Raw genomic sequence first — 20412 nt, forward strand, 5'->3', positions numbered from 1 at the left:
AGGCGATCAGGTTGTCCCACGGGGGGCTCACAGTCTTCATCCCCATTTTACAGGTGAGGGAACTGAGGCCCAGAGAGGTCAAGTGAGCTGCCCAAAGTCACTCAGCTGCTAAGTGGCGGAGCCGGGATTTGAACCCATGACCTCTGACTCCAAAGCCCGGGCTCCTTCCACTGAGCCACCCTGCTTCTCTACTGATTGATTGACTGAGTCCTGAAATGAAGAGGAGCCAGGAAAAGTCTGAATGAATGAATGAGTGAGTGAATGAATGAATGAGTGAATAATAATAATAATAATAATGGCAGTTATTAAGCGCTTACTATGTGCAAAGCACTGTTCTAAGCGCTGGGGGGTTACAAGGTGATGAGGTTGTCCCACGGGGGGCTCACAGTCTTCATCCCCATTTTACAGATGAGGGAACTGAGGCCCAGAGATGTCAAGTGAGCTGCCCAAAGTCACTCAGCTGCTAAGTGGCGGAGCCGGGATTTGAACCCATGACCTCTGACTCCAAAGCCCGGGCTCCTTCCACTGAGCCACCCTGCTTCTCTACTGATTGATTGACTGAGTCCTGAAATGAAGAGGAGCCAGGAAAAGTCTGAATGAATGAATGAATGAATGAATGAATGAGTGAATGAATGAATGAATGAATGAATGAATGAATGAATGAAGTGAGGGGAGGCTCGGGGCCTCAGCCACTAAACCACCGTCCGGAGCCGCGCGCCTCTACTCTCGCGAGACTTTCGCGTTTTGAGCCCTCCCGGCCGCCGTGCCCGCCGAGCGGGCGGGAGGCGCGTGGCACCGCGCCTGCGCGGCTGCCTCCCTGCGCCTGCGCGGTTGCTCCTCTCCCTCCCTCCCGGCGGAGTCGGCCATCTTGCCGTCGGCGGCCAAGGACGCGGGCGCTGAGGTGAGGTCCGGGGCGGCCCTCCCGCTCCCCCCGGGGGCGTCTCCCCCGTCGTCCGCCGACCCCCCCCCCCGGCATCCCCGTCCCCGCCGGGACCCCGGGGCTGCCCCTCGGACGGGCCGGGCACGAGAGGCCCCACATCCCCCGACTCGGCCTCACTAAGAATAATAATAATAATAGTAATAATAATAATATTTGTTAGGCGCTTACTATGTGCGCAGCACTGTTCTAAGCGCTGCTCTGCACACAGTAAGCGCTCAATAAGTACGATTGATTGGTACAAGGTCATCAGGTTGTCCCCCCGTGGGACTCCCAGTCCTCATTCCCATTGTACAGATGAGGTAACTGAGGCTACGGTAACACTAATAATAATAGTGATGGTATTTGTTAAGCGCTTACTATGTGCGAAGCACTGTTCTAAGCGCTGCTGTGCACACAGGAAGCGCTCAATAAGTACGATTGATTGATGACTCCCAGTCCTCATCCCCGTTGTACAGATGAGGTAACTGAGGCTCCGATAACACTAATAATAATAGTGATGGTATTTGTTAAGCCCTTACTATGTGCGCAGCACTGTTCTAAGCGCTGCTCTGCACACAGGAAGCGCTCAATAAGTACGATTGATTGATTGATACAAGGTCATCAGGTTGTCCCCCCCCGTGGGACTCCCAGTCCTCATCCCCGTTGTACAGGTGAGGTAACTGAGGCTCCGATAACACTAATAATAATAGTGATGGTATTTGTTAAGCGCTTACTATGTGCGAAGCACTGTTCTAAGCGCTGCTCTGCACACAGGAAGCGCTCAATAAATACGATTGATTGATTGATGCAGGGTCATCAGGTTGTCCCCCCCGTGGGACTCCCAGTCCTCATCCCCGTTGTACAGGTGAGGTAACTGAGGCTCCGATAACACTAATAATAATAGTGATGGTATTTGTTAAGCGCTTACTATGTGCGAAGCACTGTTCTAAGCGCTGCTCTGCACACAGGAAGCGCTCAATAAATACGATTGATTGATTGATGCAGGGTCATCAGGTTGTCCCCCCCGTGGGACTCCCAGTCCTCATCCCCGTTGTACAGATGAGGTAACTGAGGCTCCGATAACACTAATAATAATAGTGATGGTATTTGTTAAGCGCTTACTATGTGCGAAGCACTGTTCTAAGCGCTGCTCTGCACACAGGAAGCGCTCAATAAATACGATTGATTGATTGATACAGGGTCATCAGGTTGTCCCCCCCGTGGGACTCCCAGTCCTCATCCCCGTTGTACAGGTGAGGTAACTGAGGCTCCGATAACACTAATAATAATAGTGATGGTATTTGTTAAGCGCTTACTATGTGCGAAGCACTGTTCTAAGCGCTGCTCTGCACACAGGAAGCGCTCAATAAATACGATTGATTGATTGATGCAGGGTCATCAGGTTGTCCCCCCCCGTGGGACTGCCAGTCCTCATCCCCGTTGTACAGATGAGGTAACTGAGGCTCCGATAACACTAATAATAATAGTGATGGTATTTGTTAAGCGCTTACTATGTGCACAGCACTGTTCTAAGCGCTGCTCTGCACACAGGAAGCGCTCAATAAGTACGATTGATTGATACAAGGTCATCAGGTTGTCCCCCCCCGTGGGACTCCCAGTCCTCATCCCCGTTGTACAGGTGAGGTAACTGAGGCTCCGGTAACACTAATAATAATAGTGATGGTATTTGTTAAGCGCTTACTATGTGCGAAGCACTGTTCTAAGCGCTGCTCTGCACACAGGAAGCGCTCAATAAATACGGATTGATTGATTGATGCAGGGTCATCAGGTTGTCCCCCCCCGTGGGACTGCCAGTCCTCATCCCCGTTGTACAGATGAGGTAACTGAGGCTCCGATAACACTAATAATAATAGTGGTGGTATTTGTTAAGCGCTTACAATGTGCGAAGCACTGTTCTAAGCGCTGCTCTGCACACAGGAAGCGCTCAATAAGTACGATTGATTGATACAAGGTCATCAGGTTGTCCCCCCCCGTGGGACTCCCAGTCCTCATCCCCGTTGTACAGGTGAGGTAACTGAGGCTCCGGTAACACTAATAATAATAGTGATGGTATTTGTTAAGCGCTTACTATGTGCGAAGCACTGTTCTAAGCGCTGCTCTGCACACAGGAAGCGCTCAATAAGTACGATTGATTGATACAAGGTCATCAGGTTGTCCCCCCCCCGTGGGACTCCCAGTCCTCATCCCCGTTGTACAGGTGAGGTAACTGAGGCTCCGGTAACACTAATAATAATAGTGAATTTGTTAAGCGCTTACTATGTGCGAAGCACTGTTCTAAGCGCTGCTGTGCACACAGGAAGCGCTCAATAAGTACGATTGATTGATTGATACAAGGTCATCAGGTTGTCCCCCCCCGTGGGACTCCCAGTCCTCATCCCCGTTGTACAGGTGAGGTAACTGAGGCTCCGATAACACTAATAATAATAGTGATGGTATTTGTTAAGCGCTTACTATGTGCGAAGCACTGTTCTAAGCGCTGCTGTGCATACAGGAAGCGCTCAGTAAGTATGATTGATTGATACAAGGTCATCAGGTTGTCCCCCCGTGGGACTCCCAGTCCTTATCCCCGTTGTACAGATGAGGGAACTGAGGCTCCGATAACACTAATAATAATAGTGATGGTATTTGTTAAGCGCTTACAATGTGCGAAGCACTGTTCTAAGCGATGCTCTGCACACAGTAAGCGCCCAATAAGTACTATTGATCGATACAAGGTCATCAGGTTGTCCCCCCGTGGGGCTCCCAGTCCTCATCCCCGTTGTACAGATGAGGTAACTGAGGCTCCGGTAACACTAATAATAATAGTGATGGTATTTGTTAAGCGCTTACTATGTGCGCAGCACTGTTCTAAGCGCTGCTCTGCACACAGGAAGCGCTCAATAAGTACGATTGATTGATTGATGCAGGGTCATCAGGTTGTCCCCCCCCGTGGGACTGCCAGTCCTCATCCCCGTTGTACAGATGAGGTAACTGAGGCTCCGATAACACTAATAATAATAGTGATGGTATTTGTTAAGCGCTTACTATGTGCGAAGCACTGTTCTAAGCGCTGCTCTGCACACAGGAAGCGCTCAATAAGTACGATTGATTGATACAAGGTCATCAGGTTGTCCCCCCCCGTGGGACTCCCAGTCCTCATCCCCGTTGTACAGGTGAGGTAACTGAGGCTCCGATAACACTAATAATAATAGTGATGGTATTTGTTAAGCGCTTACTATGTGCGAAGCACTGTTCTAAGCGCTGCTCTGCACACAGGAAGCGCTCAGTAAATACGATTGATTGATTGATGCAGGGTCATCAGGTTGTCCCCCCCCGTGGGACTGCCAGTCCTCATCCCCGTTGTACAGATGAGGTAACTGAGGCTCCGATAACACTAATAATAATAGTGATGGTATTTGTTAAGCGCTTACTATGTGCGAAGCACTGTTCTAAGCGCTGCTCTGCATACAGGAAGCGCTCAATAAGTATGATTGATTGATACAAGGTCATCAGGTTGTCCCCCCCCGTGGGACTCCCAGTCCTCATCCCCGTTGTACAGGTGAGGTAACTGAGGCTCAGAGAATGCTGATAATAAGAATGATGGTATTTGTTAAGCGCTTACTATGTGCGCAGCACTGTTCTAAGCGCTGCTCTGCACACTGGAAGCGCTCAATAAGTACGATTGATTGATACAAGGTCATCAGGTTGTCCCCCCGTGGGACTCCCAGTCCTCATCCCCGTTGTACAGATGAGGGAACTGAGGCTCAGAGAATACTACTAATAATAATAATGGTGGTATTTGTTAAGCGCTTGCTATGTGCAAAGCACTGTTCTAAGCACTGGGAGGGACACAAGGTCATCAGGTTGTCCCCCCGTGGAACTCCCAGTCCTCATCCCCGTTGTACAGGTGAGGTAACTGAGGCTCAGAGAATACTACTACTACTAATAATGATGGTATTTGTTAAGCGCTTAATATCTGCGAAGCACTGTTCTAAGCGCTGGGAGGGACACAAGGTCATCAGGTTGTTCCCCCGTGGGACTCCCAGTCTTCATCCCCATTGTGCAGATGAGGTAACTGAGGCTCAGAGAATACTACTACTGATAATAATGATGGTATTTAGTAAACGCTTACTATGTGCGAAGCACTGTTCTAAGCGCTGGGAGGGACACAAGGTCATCAGGTTGTCCCCCCGTGGGACTCCCAGTCTTCATCCCCGTTGTACAGATGAGGGAACTGAGGCTCAGAGAATGCTACTACTACTACTAATAATAATGATGGTATTAAGCGCTTACTATGTGTGAAGCACTGTTCTGAGCGCCGGGAGGGACACAAGGTCATCAGGTTGTCCCCCGTGGGACTCCCAGTCTTCATCCCCATTGTACAGATGAGGTAACTGAGGCTCAGAGAATACTACCAAGGGATACAGGGTCATCAGGTTGTCCCCCCGTGGGACTCCCAGTCTTCATCCCCGTTGTACAGATGAGGGAACTGAGGCTCAGAGAATGCTACTACTACTACTAATAATAATGATGGTATTAAGCGCTTACTATGTGTGAAGCACTGTTCTGAGCGCCGGGAGGGACACAAGGTCATCAGGTTGTCCCCCGTGGGACTCCCAGTCTTCATCCCCATTGTACAGATGAGGTAACTGAGGCTCAGAGAATACTACCAAGGGATACAGGGTCATCAGGTTGTCCCCCCGTGGGACTCCCAGTCTTCATCCCCGTTGTACAGGTGAGGCAACTGAGGCTCAGAGAATACTACTATTACTAATAATAATGTTTTTTTGTTAAGCGCTTACTATGTGCGAAGCACCGTTCTAAGCGCTGGGAGGGATATAAGGTCATCAGGTTGACCCCCATGGGACTCCCAGTCTTCATCCCTGTTGTACAGATGAGGTAACTGAGGCTCAGAGAATGCTAATAATAATAATAATGGCATTTGTTAAGTGCTTACTATGTGCCAAACACCGTTCTAAGCACTGGGAGGGATACAAGGTCATCAGGTTGACCCCCGTGGGACTCCCAGTCTTCATCCCCGTTGTACGGATGAGGTAACTGAGGCTCAGGGAATACTACCAAGGGATACAAGGGGATCAGGTTGTCCCCCGTGGGACTCCCAGTCTTCATCCCCGTTGTACAGATGAGGTAACTGAGGCTCAGATAATACTAATCACAATAATAATGATGGTATTTGTTAAGCGCTTACTATGTGCAAAGCACCGTTATAAGCTCTGGGAGGGATACAAGGTCATCAGGTTGTCCCCCCGTGGGACTCCCAGTCTTCATCCCTGTTGTACGGATGAGGTAACTGAGGCTCAGAGAATACTACTAATAATCATGATGGTATTTGTTAAGCGCTTACTATGTGCCAAGCACTGTTTTAAGCGCTGGGACGGATACAAGGTCATCAGGTTATCCCCCCGTGGGACTCCCAGTCTTCATCCCCGTTGTACGGATGAGGTAACTGAGGCTCAGAGAATACTACTGCTAATAATAATGATGATATTTGTTAAGCGCTTACTATGTGTGAAGCACCGTTCTAAGTGCTGGGAGGAATACAAGGTCATCAGGTTGGCCCCCGTGGGACTCCTAGTCTTTATCCCCGTTGTACAGATGAGGTAACTGAGGCTCAGATAATACTAATCACAATAATAATGATGGTATTTGTTAAGCACTTACTATGTGCGAAGCACCGTTCTAAGCGCTGGGAGGGATACAAGGTCATCAGGTTGTTCCCCCCGTGGGACTCCCAGTCTTCATCCCCGTTGTACAAATGAGGTAACTGAGGCTTAGAGAATACTACTACTACTAATAATAATGATGGTATTTGTTAAGCGCTTACTATGTTCCAAGCACCGTTCTAAGCGCTGGGAGGTATACAAGGTCATCAGGTTGTCCCCCGTAGGGCTCCCAGTCTTCATCCCCGTTGTACAGGTGAGGTAACTGAGGCTCAGAGAATACTAATAATAATGGTATTTGTTAAGCACTTACTATGTCCCAAGCACTGTTCTAAGTGCTGGGGGGGATACAGGGTGATCAGGCTGTCCTGCGTAGGGCTCCCAGTCTTCATCCCCATTTTAATAATAATAATAATAATGATGATGGCATTTGTAAAGCGCCTACTATGTGCCAAGCACTGTTCCAAGAGCTGGGAGGGATACAAGGTCATCAGGTCGGTCTCAGCTCTGCAACATTGCCAAGATCCGCCCTTTCCTCTCCATCCATACCGCTACCCTGCTCGTTCAAGCTCTCATCCTATCCCGTCTGGACTACTGCACTAGCCTTCTCTCTGATCTCCCATCCTCGTGTCTCTCTCCACTTCAATCCATACTTCATGCTGCTGCCCGGATTATCTTTGTCCAGAAACGCTCTGGACATATCACTCCCCTCCTCAAAAATCTCCAGTGGCTACCAATCAATCTGCGCATCAGGCAGAAACTCCTCACCCTGGGCTTCAAGGCTGGCCATCCCCTTGCCCCCTCCTACCTCACCTCCCTTCTCTCCTTCTCCAGCTCAGCCTGCACCCTCCACTCCTCCGCTGCTAATCTCCTCACCGTACCTCGTTCTCGCCTGTCCCGCCATCGACCCCCGGGCCTGGAATGCCCTCCCTCTGCCCATCCGCCAAGCTAGCTCTCTTCCTCCCTTCAAGGCCCTGCTGAGAGCTCCCCTCCTCCAGGAGGCCTTCCCAGACTGAGCCCCTTCCTTCCTCTCCCCCTCGTCCCCCTCTCCATCTCCCCATCTTACCTCCTTCCCTTCCCCACAGCACCTGTATATATGTTTGTACATATTTATTACTCTATTTTACTGGTACATATCTATTCTATTTATTTTATTTTGTTAGTATGTTTGGTTTCGTTCTCCGTCTCCCCCTTCTAGACTGTGAGCCCACTGTTGGGTAGGGACTGTCTCTATATGTTGCCAACTTGTACTTCCCAAGCGCTTAGTACAGTGCTCTGCACACAGTAAGCGCTCAATAAATACGATTGATTGATTGAACAGTGCTTTGCACATAGTAAGCGCCTAACAAATGCCATTATTATTATTATTCTCTGAGCCTCACTTCCCTCATCTGTAAAATGGGGATGAAGACTGAGCCCCATGTGGGACAACCTGATCACCTTGTAACCTCCCCAGCTCTTAGAGTGCTTTGCACATAGTAAGTGCTTAATAAATGCCATAAAAAAATACCATAATTATTATTATCATTGGCCCATTTGGCCTCACACCCACTCCTAAATGAACTTTTAGTAGTATTTGTCAAGCGTTTACTAGGGGATAGATATAATTAATCAAGCTGGCCTTAACCCTAACCCAACAAGGCTCACAGTCTAAACGGGAGGGAGAACGTCTCCAATTTAAAGGTGACGAAACTGCTTCCTACAGCACCTGTATATATGTACAGATTTATCACTGTGTTTTACCTGTACATATTTACTATTCTATTTATTTTGTTAATGATGTGCATTTAATTCTCTTTGTTCTGAAGACTTGACACCTGTCTCCATGTTTGGTTTTGTTGTCTTGTCTCCCCCCTTCTAGACTGTGAGCCCGTTGTTGGGTAGGGACCGTCTCTATATGTTGCCAACTTGTACTTCCCAAGCGCTTAGTACAGTGCTCTGCACGCAGTAAGCGCTCAATAAATACGATTGATTGATTGATTAAAAAAGGGGGGATTAGTCTGGGAAGGCCTCTTGGAGGAGGTGACCCTTCAGTAAGGCTTTGAAGCACCGGCCTGGGGGTAAAAACGTCATGGGTTCTGATCCTGGTTCTGCCACTTGTCTGCTGTGTGACTTTGGGCAGGTCACTTTGCTTCTCTGGGCCTCAGTTACATAGTCTGTAAAATGGGGATTGAGACTATGAGGCCCACCTGGGACAGGGACCGTATCCAACCCGATTTGCTTGCATCCACTTCAGTGCTTAGTACAGAGCCTGGCACATAGGAAGCGCTTAACAAATACAGTATTATTGTATGACCTTGAGCAAGTCACCTCTCTGTGCCTCAGGTTCCTCATCTGTAAAATGGGAATGGATTGCTTGTTTGCCATCTGTTAGATTGTGAGCTCCAGGTCAGACAGGCATCGTGTTTGATCTGATTATCTCGTATCCATCCTAGCTCTTGGTGTAGTTCTTAAGAATAATAATAGTAATTATGGTATTTGTTAAATGCGTACTATGTGCCAGGCACTGTTCTAAGGGTTTGGGTAGATACAAGGTAATCAGGACACAGTCCTTGTTCCACATGGGGCTCACAGTCTCAATACCCATTTTACAGATGAGGGAATTGAGGCCCAGAGAAGTGAAGTGACTTGTCCAAGGTCACACAGCAGACACGTGGCAGAGGTGGGATTAGAACCTGTGACCTTCTGACTTCGAGGTCCGCTTGGCCATCCTGAATTCTGTAGTTCTCGGCACATGCTGGATAACAATTGTGGTATTTAAGTGGTTACTATGTGCCAGGAACTGTACTAAGCTCTGGGGTGGATAGAAGCCAATTGGTTGATACTTAACTGATACTGTGATGATGATTATCATTATTATTGGGGGCGGCGGGGAGGGGGAGCAGCCGAATTGTTGTGTCCTGCTGACCAGAGCAGTTTCAGGCGATTAGCTGTATTGAAATAGTTGCAGATTGCTGCAAGCTCTCTGATTTAGCTGTCCCCTTGGCGACTGGGGCAGGGAAGGAGTAGGAATTAAATGGTCGGGTCGCAATGCGCGTTATTTGAGGGAAGTTGAGTCTCCTCCTCTCTCCGTATTCAGCTACTCGACCTTACCCAGGAATCCCCCCATAACTAAAGGAGAGGGTTGCCTGAAGGTCATTGGGTTTACCCAGGTCTATGCCCTTTTCTAAAGGGAAACATATTCCCTTAAAAGAGGTTTCACAGTACCCCTCCGCCAAAGTTTGTTGAGTTTTCGGTTCAAGACCTTTATGTCCTTAGTTGCCTTAGAAGCATTTTGGCCTAGTGGAAGGAGCACAGGCCTGGGAATCAGAGAACCTGGGTTCTAATCCTGACTCTCCCACTTGCCAGCTGTGTGACCTTGAGCAAATCACTTTAACTTCTCTGTGCCTCAGTTCCCTCATCTGCAAAATGGGGATTCAATACCTGTTCTCCTTCTTCCATAGACTATGAGCCTTATGTGGGACTTGATTCTAATAATTGTGGTATTTAAGTGTTTACTACGTGCCAGGCACTGTACTAAGTGCCAGAGCTGACACAAGAACATTTTACATCTGCCCCAGCGCTTAGTAAAGTACTTAACAAATGGCACGACTATTAGCTATTTAGGCTAACTTTAGTAGTAAGCTGTCAGTTAACCAGTTGTTCATAAAGACGTTTATTACTGTGAGAACTAGATGAACTGTCTCTGCAAATATCAGTTGATGGATGTGGTAAATTTTGAATGCAAAGAAAAAGAAGGCTTTCAAAGTCCTTGATTCCAGTTTTCATGTATTGTCTTCTTCTTCTACTAGGGAGAATTGTCATAATGTCCTCCGCACTGTTGCCCAAACCACAGATGCGTGGCCTTCTGGCCAAACGCCTGAGATTTCACATTGTTGGAGCCTTTACTGTATCCATGGGACTGGCTGCTCTATATAAGGTGAGAACCAAACCTATTGCAAGCTGTCATTAATCTTTGATTCATTCCATCCCTATGCTCTTAAGACTTTAAAAAAAAATGCAACCTGAAATGCAGTGTCAAATTCACTTCAGTGTGTTATCTGCTTAACAAGCTTGGGAAGAAGTTGGAGGGGAAGGAGGCTGGTTCTTGCTGTGGTACTCACGCCTATCACTTCATAAAGGTTATGAAGGTCTTGTCTGTCTACTTGTTTTTCTTATAGTTAAAATAATTTCCTTAAGCTCACTTATCAAGGTCAGGGGAATGCTCTCTTTAAAATGATGTAGGAAAGGAAAGCTTTTTTAAGAAAACCACCTGATTGAGACAGTCCTTCCCTCAAGGAGCTTACAGTCTAGCTGAGTAGCAGAGTAAGCCATGGTCCTTGCAGGAGACCTCAGTGGTTCCAGGAAACAGCCTGTAGAGCTAGAGATGCTGTTGACCTGCAAGATGAAATGATTGAACCTCTCAGTACCCTGACTCTTCCTATGCTTTGATAATACTGTAGGCTTGTAAATAAGTTGGGGCAGGAAATGTGTCTATTACATTGTTACTTTCCTCTCCCAAGTGCTTAGTACAGTGCTCTGCACACAGTAAGCGCTCATTAAATATGGTTGATTGATCGTATTCCAGCACCTGCTAATGTACCCTTTCATTTCCACCTTCAAAACCCTACTAAAATCACATCTCCCCCGAAAGGCCTTCCCTGACTAAGCCTTCATTTCCCCTGTTGGCCTTCTCTTCTCCATCACCTATGCATTTTGCTGTGTATTCTGTAAATACTTTAAATTCACCCCAGCCCCACAGCACTTTTGTATGTATAATGTTTCCTATCTGTAATTTATCCCCTATCTCTCCCCTCCTAGACCATAAGCTCCTTGTGGGCTGGGAACATGTGTACATTCTTGTACTGTTCCAAGCACTTAGTACAGCAAATACAATGATTATTTGAATGCCTGTCTTTCCTTCTAGAATGTAAATTCTGTGTGGATAGAAATTATGTCTGTCAAACCTGTTGTGTTGTACTCTCCCAGGTGCGTAGTACAGTATGTGGCACACAGTAAGTGCTCAGTAAATACCATTGATTGATTGAAAACAAACCTCTCAAAAGAACAGTTAAGAAAAGTGGGTGAAATAGGGATTTTGCAGGGAAATGTTTCCACCCAGTGTATATGCTTAGGCCTTCCTGATAGTCTGGCATTTTCTCTAATTGTCTTTGGACTTGAATTACCTAAAATTTGTCATAGCTGGAGTCTGTTAGGGCATTAACATGGGAGTCATGTGTTTTGACGTTTGCTATGTAGTAGTAGCAGCAGTGTTGGAGTGCCCACTTGTTGTGGTCCTGGACTTGGGAAGTACAAAATAATGAAGTGAAACACCTCCTGCCCATAAGGAATTTACATCATAATGAAGGAGACAAACATAAAAGTATTTTTAATAGTAATAATGATGACATTTTGTTAAGCGCTTACTATGTGCCAAGCACTGTTCTAAGCACTGAGGGGGATACAAGGTGATCTGTTGTCCCACGTGGGACTCACAATCTTAATTCCCATTTTACAGATGAGGTAACTGAGGCTCAGAGAAGTTAAGTGACTTGCCCAAGGTCACACAGAAGACATATGGCAGAGCTAGGATTCGAACCCATGACCTCTGACTCCCAAGCCCGGGCTCTTTCCACTGAGCCATGCTGTAGAGTAGTGGAAATAAATATGCTCAGCAGACATATACACATGAATGCTAAGATGAGTGTAGGATTCAACTAACCCTGTTAGTAAAATCAGACAAATCATACAAGATCTAATATTAATAGTGGTCACCCAGGAATGTAAATACTTGGGAATTCTGTCTGATTAATTGCCCACATTCTTGGGTATGGATCCGTGGAGTGCAGTCCTCTTCTAGAACAGTTCTTGAATGACTGCTTCTAGGACTTTGAATGATGCTCCGAGTCTGTTTCTTTAGAAGGGTTTTCCAGAGATGTGGAAGCATTTTTGAGATGTGGTGTAATGGAAAGAGCATGGGCTTGGGAGTCAGAGGCCTTCCCAGACTGAGCCCCCTCCTTCCTCTCCCCCTCGTCCCCCTCTCTATCCCCCCGTCTTACCTCCTTCCCTTCCCCACAGCACCTGTATATATTATATATGTATATATGTTTGTACATATTTATTACTCTATTTATTTTACTTGTATATATCTATTCTGTTTATTTTGTTAATATGTTTGGTTTTGTTCTCTGTCTCCCCCTTCTAGACTGTGAGCCCACTGTTGGGTAGGGACTGTCTCTATATGTTGCCAACTTGTACTTCCCAAGCGCTTAGTACAGTGCTCTGCACACAGTAGGCGCTCAATAAATACGATTGATTGATTGACCTGAATTCTAATCCTGGCTCTGCTCCTTGCCTGTAACCTCAGGCAAGTCACTTAACTTCTGTGCCTCAGTTTCCTCATCTGCAAAAGGGTATAAAATACATGTTGTCCCTCACCCTAGACTGTGAGCCCCATGTGACTCACAGGGACTATGTCTGATCTGCTTTTATTGTATCTGCCTCTGTAGAGTTCTTGGCACATAGTAAATAAACACTTCAAATATTACCAGCAACTTATTTTAGTGTCTGTGTGTCTTGCTAGATTTTAGGATCCTTGAAGGCAGGGAATGTCTCAATCAAGTGCTCTGCAGAGTAAGCACCCGAGAAATACTATTGATTGATTGTTGCATTACCCAGCATGTCTGTGTAGGGAAAGTTGAACAGGACTGAGACAACAGCATATCCCTGTTGAACTCTGAGCAAATCGCTTTTGAGAAGCAGTGTGGTTTAGTGGATAGTGCACGGACCTTGGAGCCAGAAAGACCTGGGTTCTATTCCTAGCTCTGCCACTTGTCTGTTGGGGGTCCTTGGGCAAGTCACTTCACTTCTCTGTGCCTCAGTTGCCTCAACTGTAAAATGGGGACTAAGACTGTGAGTCCCACGTAGGACAGGAACTGTGCCCAACCTGATTACCTTGTATCTATCCCAGCACTTAGAACAGTGCCTGGCACGTAGTAGACGCCTAACAAAATACCATAAATTTGTTTTACAAAACTCCTTGAGCACTGGGGATTGGATCAGACAGAGTACCCTTGGTTCTGACACAGCCAACCTTTGCCATCATGAAGCACTTTGAGAACCATGATGAACTATTCAGAGCAGCAAAACTTGCTTAGTAATTTCCCAGAGCCCAGATCTACTAATTGTAACAAAATACCGTACTAGGTGCTTGGGAGAACACAGAGTTAGTAGACATAATTTCTGCCCTCAGGCTCTTACAGTATAGCCAGGAAGGTGGACACTGAAATAAAATCAGGTAGGAGAATAATGATAGTTGTGGTATTTAAGCACTTACTATGTGCCAAGCACTATACTAAGCACTGGAGTTAATCAGGTCCCACATGGGGCTCATAGTCCTAAGTAGGAAGGAGAATAGGTATTGAATCCCCATTTAGCAGATGAGAAAACTGAGGTACAGAGAAGTTTAGTGACTTGACCAAGGTGTCGTAGCAGACGTGGTGAATTCGGGATTGAAGTCAGGTTCTCACACTTTCAGGCCTGTGCTTTTCCACTAGGCCATGTTGCTTCTCTGAAGCAGCGGAGCTGTATGTATGTGTTCATAAGTGCAGTTGTGGGGGCTTTGAGTAGTTTAGGTGGTGCTCAAGTGGCAGTTGAGAGGGAAGTAGGGTGTGGAGATGGGATTAATCAGGGAGACCCCCAAGGAGGAGGTGCCCTGTGGGACAGGGATGGTGTCCTATCTGATTATCCTGTATCTGCCCTAACCCCTACCACATAGAAAGTGCTTAATAAATACCACGACTATTTAACTTTTTCCCCACCAAGTGCTCAAAGCCAGTAGGTTAAACTGACTGAATTTATTTGAAGTTTACTGAAGAAAAATTTCTTAAGGGCAATAGAGTAGGAGAAGTGTGGGTTTTGACTACACTTGCTGTGACTGAGTGAAGTTTCTTTATTTGCAAAAGGGGGACTCAGTTTGAAGTACTGTTTTACCCTTTGAGAAAATTGAGTTAAAGTTGTATAGAAATTCACATCATTACCTGATTCTAAGTGTTTTCTCTGAGAAAATGCTAAAAAAAATTACGGAATGGGGAAGCCCGGGAAGAGGGTGGTTGCCAGGGCTTGGCTGGCTCAGCACCCTGGAACGGAATGGCTTCTTTTGGTGCTCTGGGTCACCAAAGCACATAGGAGATGAGCTACTCCCATTCCCAGTTTTCTCCCGTTTGCCCATTCTGTTCGGTTCTCCCAACCAGATTTGGAGTATTTCTCTAGGAAAACACTGGGGATTTGTTCAGGCTCCTGGGTGAACTTGGTACCTCATTTTACCAACTTCTTAAATGAACAGTGCATGTTGTTTAGACGCTACAAAATGGTGCTGGCACCAACTGCAAAATTCAAGTTGTTAGATTGTAACTGCAAGCCACTACATTTGTTCTAACATAGTTTGTGATTACCACACACCAAAGTGCCTCATAAATTTGATTTCTTGGAATTGTGTGGCTGTTACCTGGGCTGGATTTTTAAAAAGTCAACTTTTTTGTCAAGATGCCTTTTATGACTGAACCTAATTTTAAGATGTGCTAAAGATCAAAGATAAATAGGGGTTGTAATTTTGGAGGCCACATATTTACGTAGCCTTTTAAGGAAAGCTATACAAATAGATGACAGTAGGAACCCCTTCCCTCACCACACACACACACACGTCTGTGTTCCCCAGTGTCTTATTTTTAGATTAATTCAAGAAAACCAATCAGGGCCTAGTCTAGATGTCATTCATGGTGATGTTTCGTTTCAGTTGTCTAACTGGATCTGTCACAAGAGATCCCCATTAGCATCAGTGTTTGGTGATCAGAGAGATCAGATCTGGTTACATTATTACTAACCTGCCACACATGTAAGATAGACTGTATAAGGGGGATTTTTGCTTGCTCCTGGGAAGGGTGGATGCTCCCTACATTACAAAGACCAGCATCACTCCTCCCTGCTGAAGAGGAGGGACCACTTGTCCTCCCTGGAGAGGAAGGTTGCCTGTCAGCATGCCAGTGGGAAGGAAGAAACAGACTCACTGGCCAAAGCAGAGACCTACCAACTCATAACATCTCAAAGTACAAAGTTCTACGAAATGTAATGATCATTGGAAGTAGAGTAGATCTGGGCGTGGAGGATGTATCCAGAGTTTATGCAAATAGGGTGAGCCAAGGGAAACTAATTTTAAGCAAAGTTTTGTAGTTGAATTGGTGAATGTTCACCTTTTAAAAAAAAAATAGACATTTGTTATGAACTGAACTAAGCCCTAGGGTGGATAAAATCAATCAATCAATTGTATTTATTGAGTGCTCACTGTGTGCAGAGCACTGTACTAAGCGCTTGGGAAGTACAAGTTGGCAACATATAGAGACAGTCCCTACCCAACAGTGGGCTCACAGTCTAGAAGACTAATCTAAAAGCTAATCACAGTCTTCAGCCCCATTTTACAGATGAAGTAACTGAAGCACAGAGAAGTTAAGTGACTTGCCCAAGGTCACACATACAAATGACGGAGCGGGGATTAGCACCCAGGTCCTTCTGACGCCCAGTCCCATGCTCTATCCACTAGGCCATATGCTTCTCTTGGCTCTCCCAGCGATTTCACAAGTATCCACTTCAGTGAGCTCTGATTAAGTAAGGTAGCCAAGTCAGAATTCATGACAAAGCTGAAAAATATCAAAATAAAGCACAGCTTTAAAATATATAGTGTACTTTCTAAGAATAAAACGGAACATACATCTGTCTTATAAGTGAAACAGGCTAAATCAAAGATATAAGTCACTTATTTGCAGATGCAGAGATGATACTGTAACTTCCTGACCAGTGATTTAAGTTGCTTAGATTAAGTGTGTACCAGATACTTAATGCACTCTTTTATATTTTAGTTTGGAGTGGCTGAACCTAGAAAAAAGGCATATGCGGATTTCTACAGAAATTATGATTCGATGAAAGACTTTGAAGACATGAGAAAGGCTGGCATCTTCCAGAGTGTGGGACCCAAATGATCATGCAGGTAATAGAAAAAGCATTCTATTTCATGTTCATCTCATTTTCCTTATTCTGCACTGGATTACTGTAATGTGGCTGGCATCTGGACAAAAAGAAGTGAAACTTGTGGTGAGTCTAGAAGCTTGAAATTACATTTACAATGATTCCGATGGACTTAATTCATTTGGTTATGCTTGTGTTTCATCCAAATGCCAATTAATTCTCTTTGTTAGGATAATACAGTCTGGTGGCATACTTTAGGAGCTTAATCCTTGATAGAACACCGACCACTTCACAGTCCATAGAGTCATTGATTATAGTAGTTAGTTGGAAGGATTTTTTTTTTTTTTACCAGCATCCTGGTACAAAAGATAAGCCGATTAAGGCTACTTTTAGGTCTCATCCAGTTGTACTCATTAGGTTGACAAATGGACTTTTTAGGTGACAGAAGTTGATAACGATAGGGGGAAGAGGTTGAAGGAAGGGTAGATAATTGTTTTTTGCTATTGTTTCATTGGCACAATGGGGGTCCAGCATTACTTTTCTGTGACACCCATCTGTTGCTTCTGGAGAGAAGCAGCGTGGCTTGGTGGAAAGATCTAGGGCTTGGGAGTCAGAGGTTGTGGGTTCTAATCCTGGCTCCACCACTTGTCTGCCATGTGACCTTGGGCAAGCCACTTAACTTCTCTGTGCCTCAGTTCCCTTATCTGTAAGATGGGGATTAAGACTGTGAGTCCCATGGAACAACCTGATAACCTTGCATCTATCCCAGCGTTTTAGAACGGTCCTTGGCACATATAGTAAGTGCTTAACAAATATCATCACTATTATCATTATTATTATTATTATCAAGAGTGAGGTCGAGATTCTGTATGGGTAGCCAAAGTGCTAAATTTATGTTAACACGAATTGTGCGTACCTGGTCTAAGTGCACTAGTCTCATAGCAGTTTCTTTTAAAAATGGTGGCTATGAGCAATCAGTCAGTTGTATTTACTGAGTGCTTATTAAGTGCAGAGCAGAGACTGTAGTAAGTGCTTGGGAGAGTAAAATATAGCAATAAACAGACACAGTCGTTGTGCACTGTATGCTGACTTTTTCCAGTCAATGGTATTTATAGACCGCTTAGGATATGCAGAGCACCGTATTATAGCGTTTGGGAAAGGACAGTACAACAGAGTTGTTCGATATGTTTCATGCCCACGGTGAGAGAGAAACTTTAACCCCTGGGAAACTGGGATGGGGGAGGGAAAGTAAAAATATTGCAAGCGACCTGGAGTGCATATTCTTACAGCATTGGTGTCATCTGCCCTAGTTTTGGGAATGCCACTGGCAGGTAACAAAGATTGGCAGTGGTGGGAGAAGTGTTCAGGAGGCAGAAGAAGGAGAAAAGTCTCACCTGGTTGTACCTTTTTCATAAATGTCTTCACTATATCAGATTACTTTGCCCTCCTGTATCATTCATGACAGTGAGATTTCCTCTGCCAGCCCGAGACAAAGCTGTTTCATCCTTAGCTCAGATTGTACAGAAAGTTTAATAAGGAAAAAGTCCTAGAATCTAAGCCTCACGAAAAATGTAAGGTGTTCTGGATTGTATGGAGAGAAACATGACAATATGAGAAAAGTCAATCTGGATAATAGTCCCATTTGAATTTATATAATTTACTTAGCCAGAGAAGACGAGGCCAAATTATGCACATTTTAGAGAATAAGTGAGTACAGGCTTTATTCCTCGTTTTAAAGCTTCATTACTAACTACCATTAAGACTTCATCTAGAACAATTTTATGTGATCTTATATTAACATATCAAGTGTGATCAAACATTCCGTCACTTCACACTATTAGCTTTCAAAAATCTAGCATTAATAATTTGCTATTATGTACGATTAGTACCATTTAGCTTGAGACACACAGTTTATTCTGTAATTGGGACAGTGAGCCTGAATCCCCTATTTTGAAGGGCATGTAAATAGAGGTTCATGGGATTGTGTGGGGCTAAGGTGTCACCAACTAAAGCATACTGATTTGGATGATCAGAATTTATAATGAAAATATCCTTGGAAATCTTAGTTCATTTTTATTTTGCTATTCAGATTTATTTTGGGGGCAATATCCCCTTTTTCCTTACTAGTAAATAATGGCGACCCCACATCCCGAACACACCAATAGGGTGTTATTTGCTTTGAGTGTTTTGAAAAGTATATGTAAAACTATCTTAGTTATATGTCCAGGGTAACTGAAGGGAGAGACTGTTTGTTGTGCTTTTCCATGCTTATCTCTCATTTCTTTGTTACAGGCTCCGAGGAGGCTGAAGTCATGGAGGCTTTATCATTTACCTGTTTCTTGAACTGTAGAATTGAATGCATGGACATGCTGGTATGGAAGTATATCTTGATAAATAAATACTTAAACCTTTAAGTGTACTCTCAGTTGTTGTCTCTGCAAATAGTTGAAATATCTTAGTAAATTGTTCCCTGTAGCCTGGCTTTTATATTTTATTATGTATGTACCCCAAAGGTAGAAAACTCAAAATGAAAAAGATCATTTTCTGAGTCAGTGGAGCTGGAACAGGAAGGTAATTGGTAAGTCAAGATTAGAAATGATCAAGTTTTCCACTTGCAGCTTACTAGCTCTCATTTTGTCTCAAGAATTCTTTGGTAAGAATTGTGGACACTCTGCCCTATTTTGTCTTGATAAAGAGATTCTTTCAGTAATTTCAGCAGTAAAATAGTGTCACTTCAGAATTTCAACAGTGTGGTACAAATTGAATGAAATACGATTGAATGAATGGTGTCTGAGTTTGAATATATTTTGGAATAATGTGAAAACTCTTTGGATACACTACCAGAACAACTGCAGGTGGAGGTGGGGCATTCTGAGAGAGGTATGTCCATAGTTTCGCTATGGGTCGGGGACGGCTTGACAGCATAAGACAAATGAGAAATCAGTGTACTTTTCAAATGACTGGACATAAGGTATGGCTTTGGAAACAGCTACTGGGATGTGACTATCTTGAATAAGTGTCTTATTAGCCTCTAGAAAGGAGCAACGTATGTAAATACTTGGTAAATGCTGAAATGGTAATGTCTTAAAGCCTGTTGATGTTACGTATAGTCAATCTTTATGTAAATTTGCATTGTTATCTGCACTGTCAGAAGTTAGCAATTAAAAGCAGAGGTTCCTGGAAAGTTGATGACATCTGTATTTTTAGATGCTGGTGTAGCTAAACAAAGAATCTTTAAATTTATGCAAGAACACCAGTGTCAAACTGTGGGGATCAACTGTCCAGGTAGTGTGGTATTTTCACGGGGGATCTTTCCAAAGGACATTTGGAAGAAATGTGTGGCAATTACTGACTTGACATCCAGCTTTAGAGTTAGGGTTATGCATTCTAACATTTCTTGCCTTTTCTCAATGCCAGGCCTATCATCCATGAATATATTTAATAGCGTCTTGAGTCCTCTCACACCTCGAATAACCCATGAAGACCTCTTGTTCCTGAATTTTTCCAACTCCTTCTTGAACCCACTGATGTTTTTGGCCTGCACAATGTAGTAACTCATTCCGTGTGTTTATCCCCATTGCCCTCTAATTCAGCTCTTAAGACTTTCCTACAGTTTGACACCTCACCACCCAAAAGAGCTTACTAACTTCTGCGAGCTTGGAGCTTTCACTGCACATCCCCTTCTAGGGACTGAGATCCATTAGTGACTTGAATGAGGTTAGAAAAGCACAGCGATGATCCTTACAAATCAACTGCCGTCATTGTAATACCCCAAAGACCACAGAACCCTGCGATGGATCAAGCTGATCTCATAAA

The 20412-nt window shown here is 44.7% G+C and overlaps 1 protein-coding gene across 1 annotated transcript; it reads left to right on the forward strand.

The window, feature by feature from the left end:
* Nucleotides 1-820: 820 nt before the first annotated feature.
* Nucleotides 821-19010, forward strand: LOC119926536 (cytochrome c oxidase subunit 6C). Its single transcript, XM_038744560.1, has 4 exons — nt 821-901; nt 10392-10519; nt 16491-16618; nt 18889-19010. The coding sequence occupies exons 2-3, from the start codon at nt 10406-10408 to the stop codon at nt 16608-16610; spliced, it is 234 nt and encodes a 77-aa protein (XP_038600488.1). The 5' UTR covers nt 821-901; nt 10392-10405; the 3' UTR covers nt 16611-16618; nt 18889-19010.
* Nucleotides 19011-20412: the final 1402 nt, after the last annotated feature.

Source organism: Tachyglossus aculeatus, chromosome 4 (assembly GCF_015852505.1).
Source record: "Tachyglossus aculeatus isolate mTacAcu1 chromosome 4, mTacAcu1.pri, whole genome shotgun sequence".
Lineage (NCBI taxonomy): Eukaryota > Metazoa > Chordata > Mammalia > Monotremata > Tachyglossidae > Tachyglossus > Tachyglossus aculeatus.

Coding starts and splice junctions, on each gene's coding strand:
- LOC119926536 (XM_038744560.1), top strand. CDS start 10,406: ATGTCCTCCGCACTGTTGCCCAAACCACAGATGCGTGGCCTTCTGGCC. Junction 10,520..16,490: donor GACTGGCTGCTCTATATAAG/GTGAGAACCAAA, acceptor TTTATATTTTAG/TTTGGAGTGGCTGAACCTAG.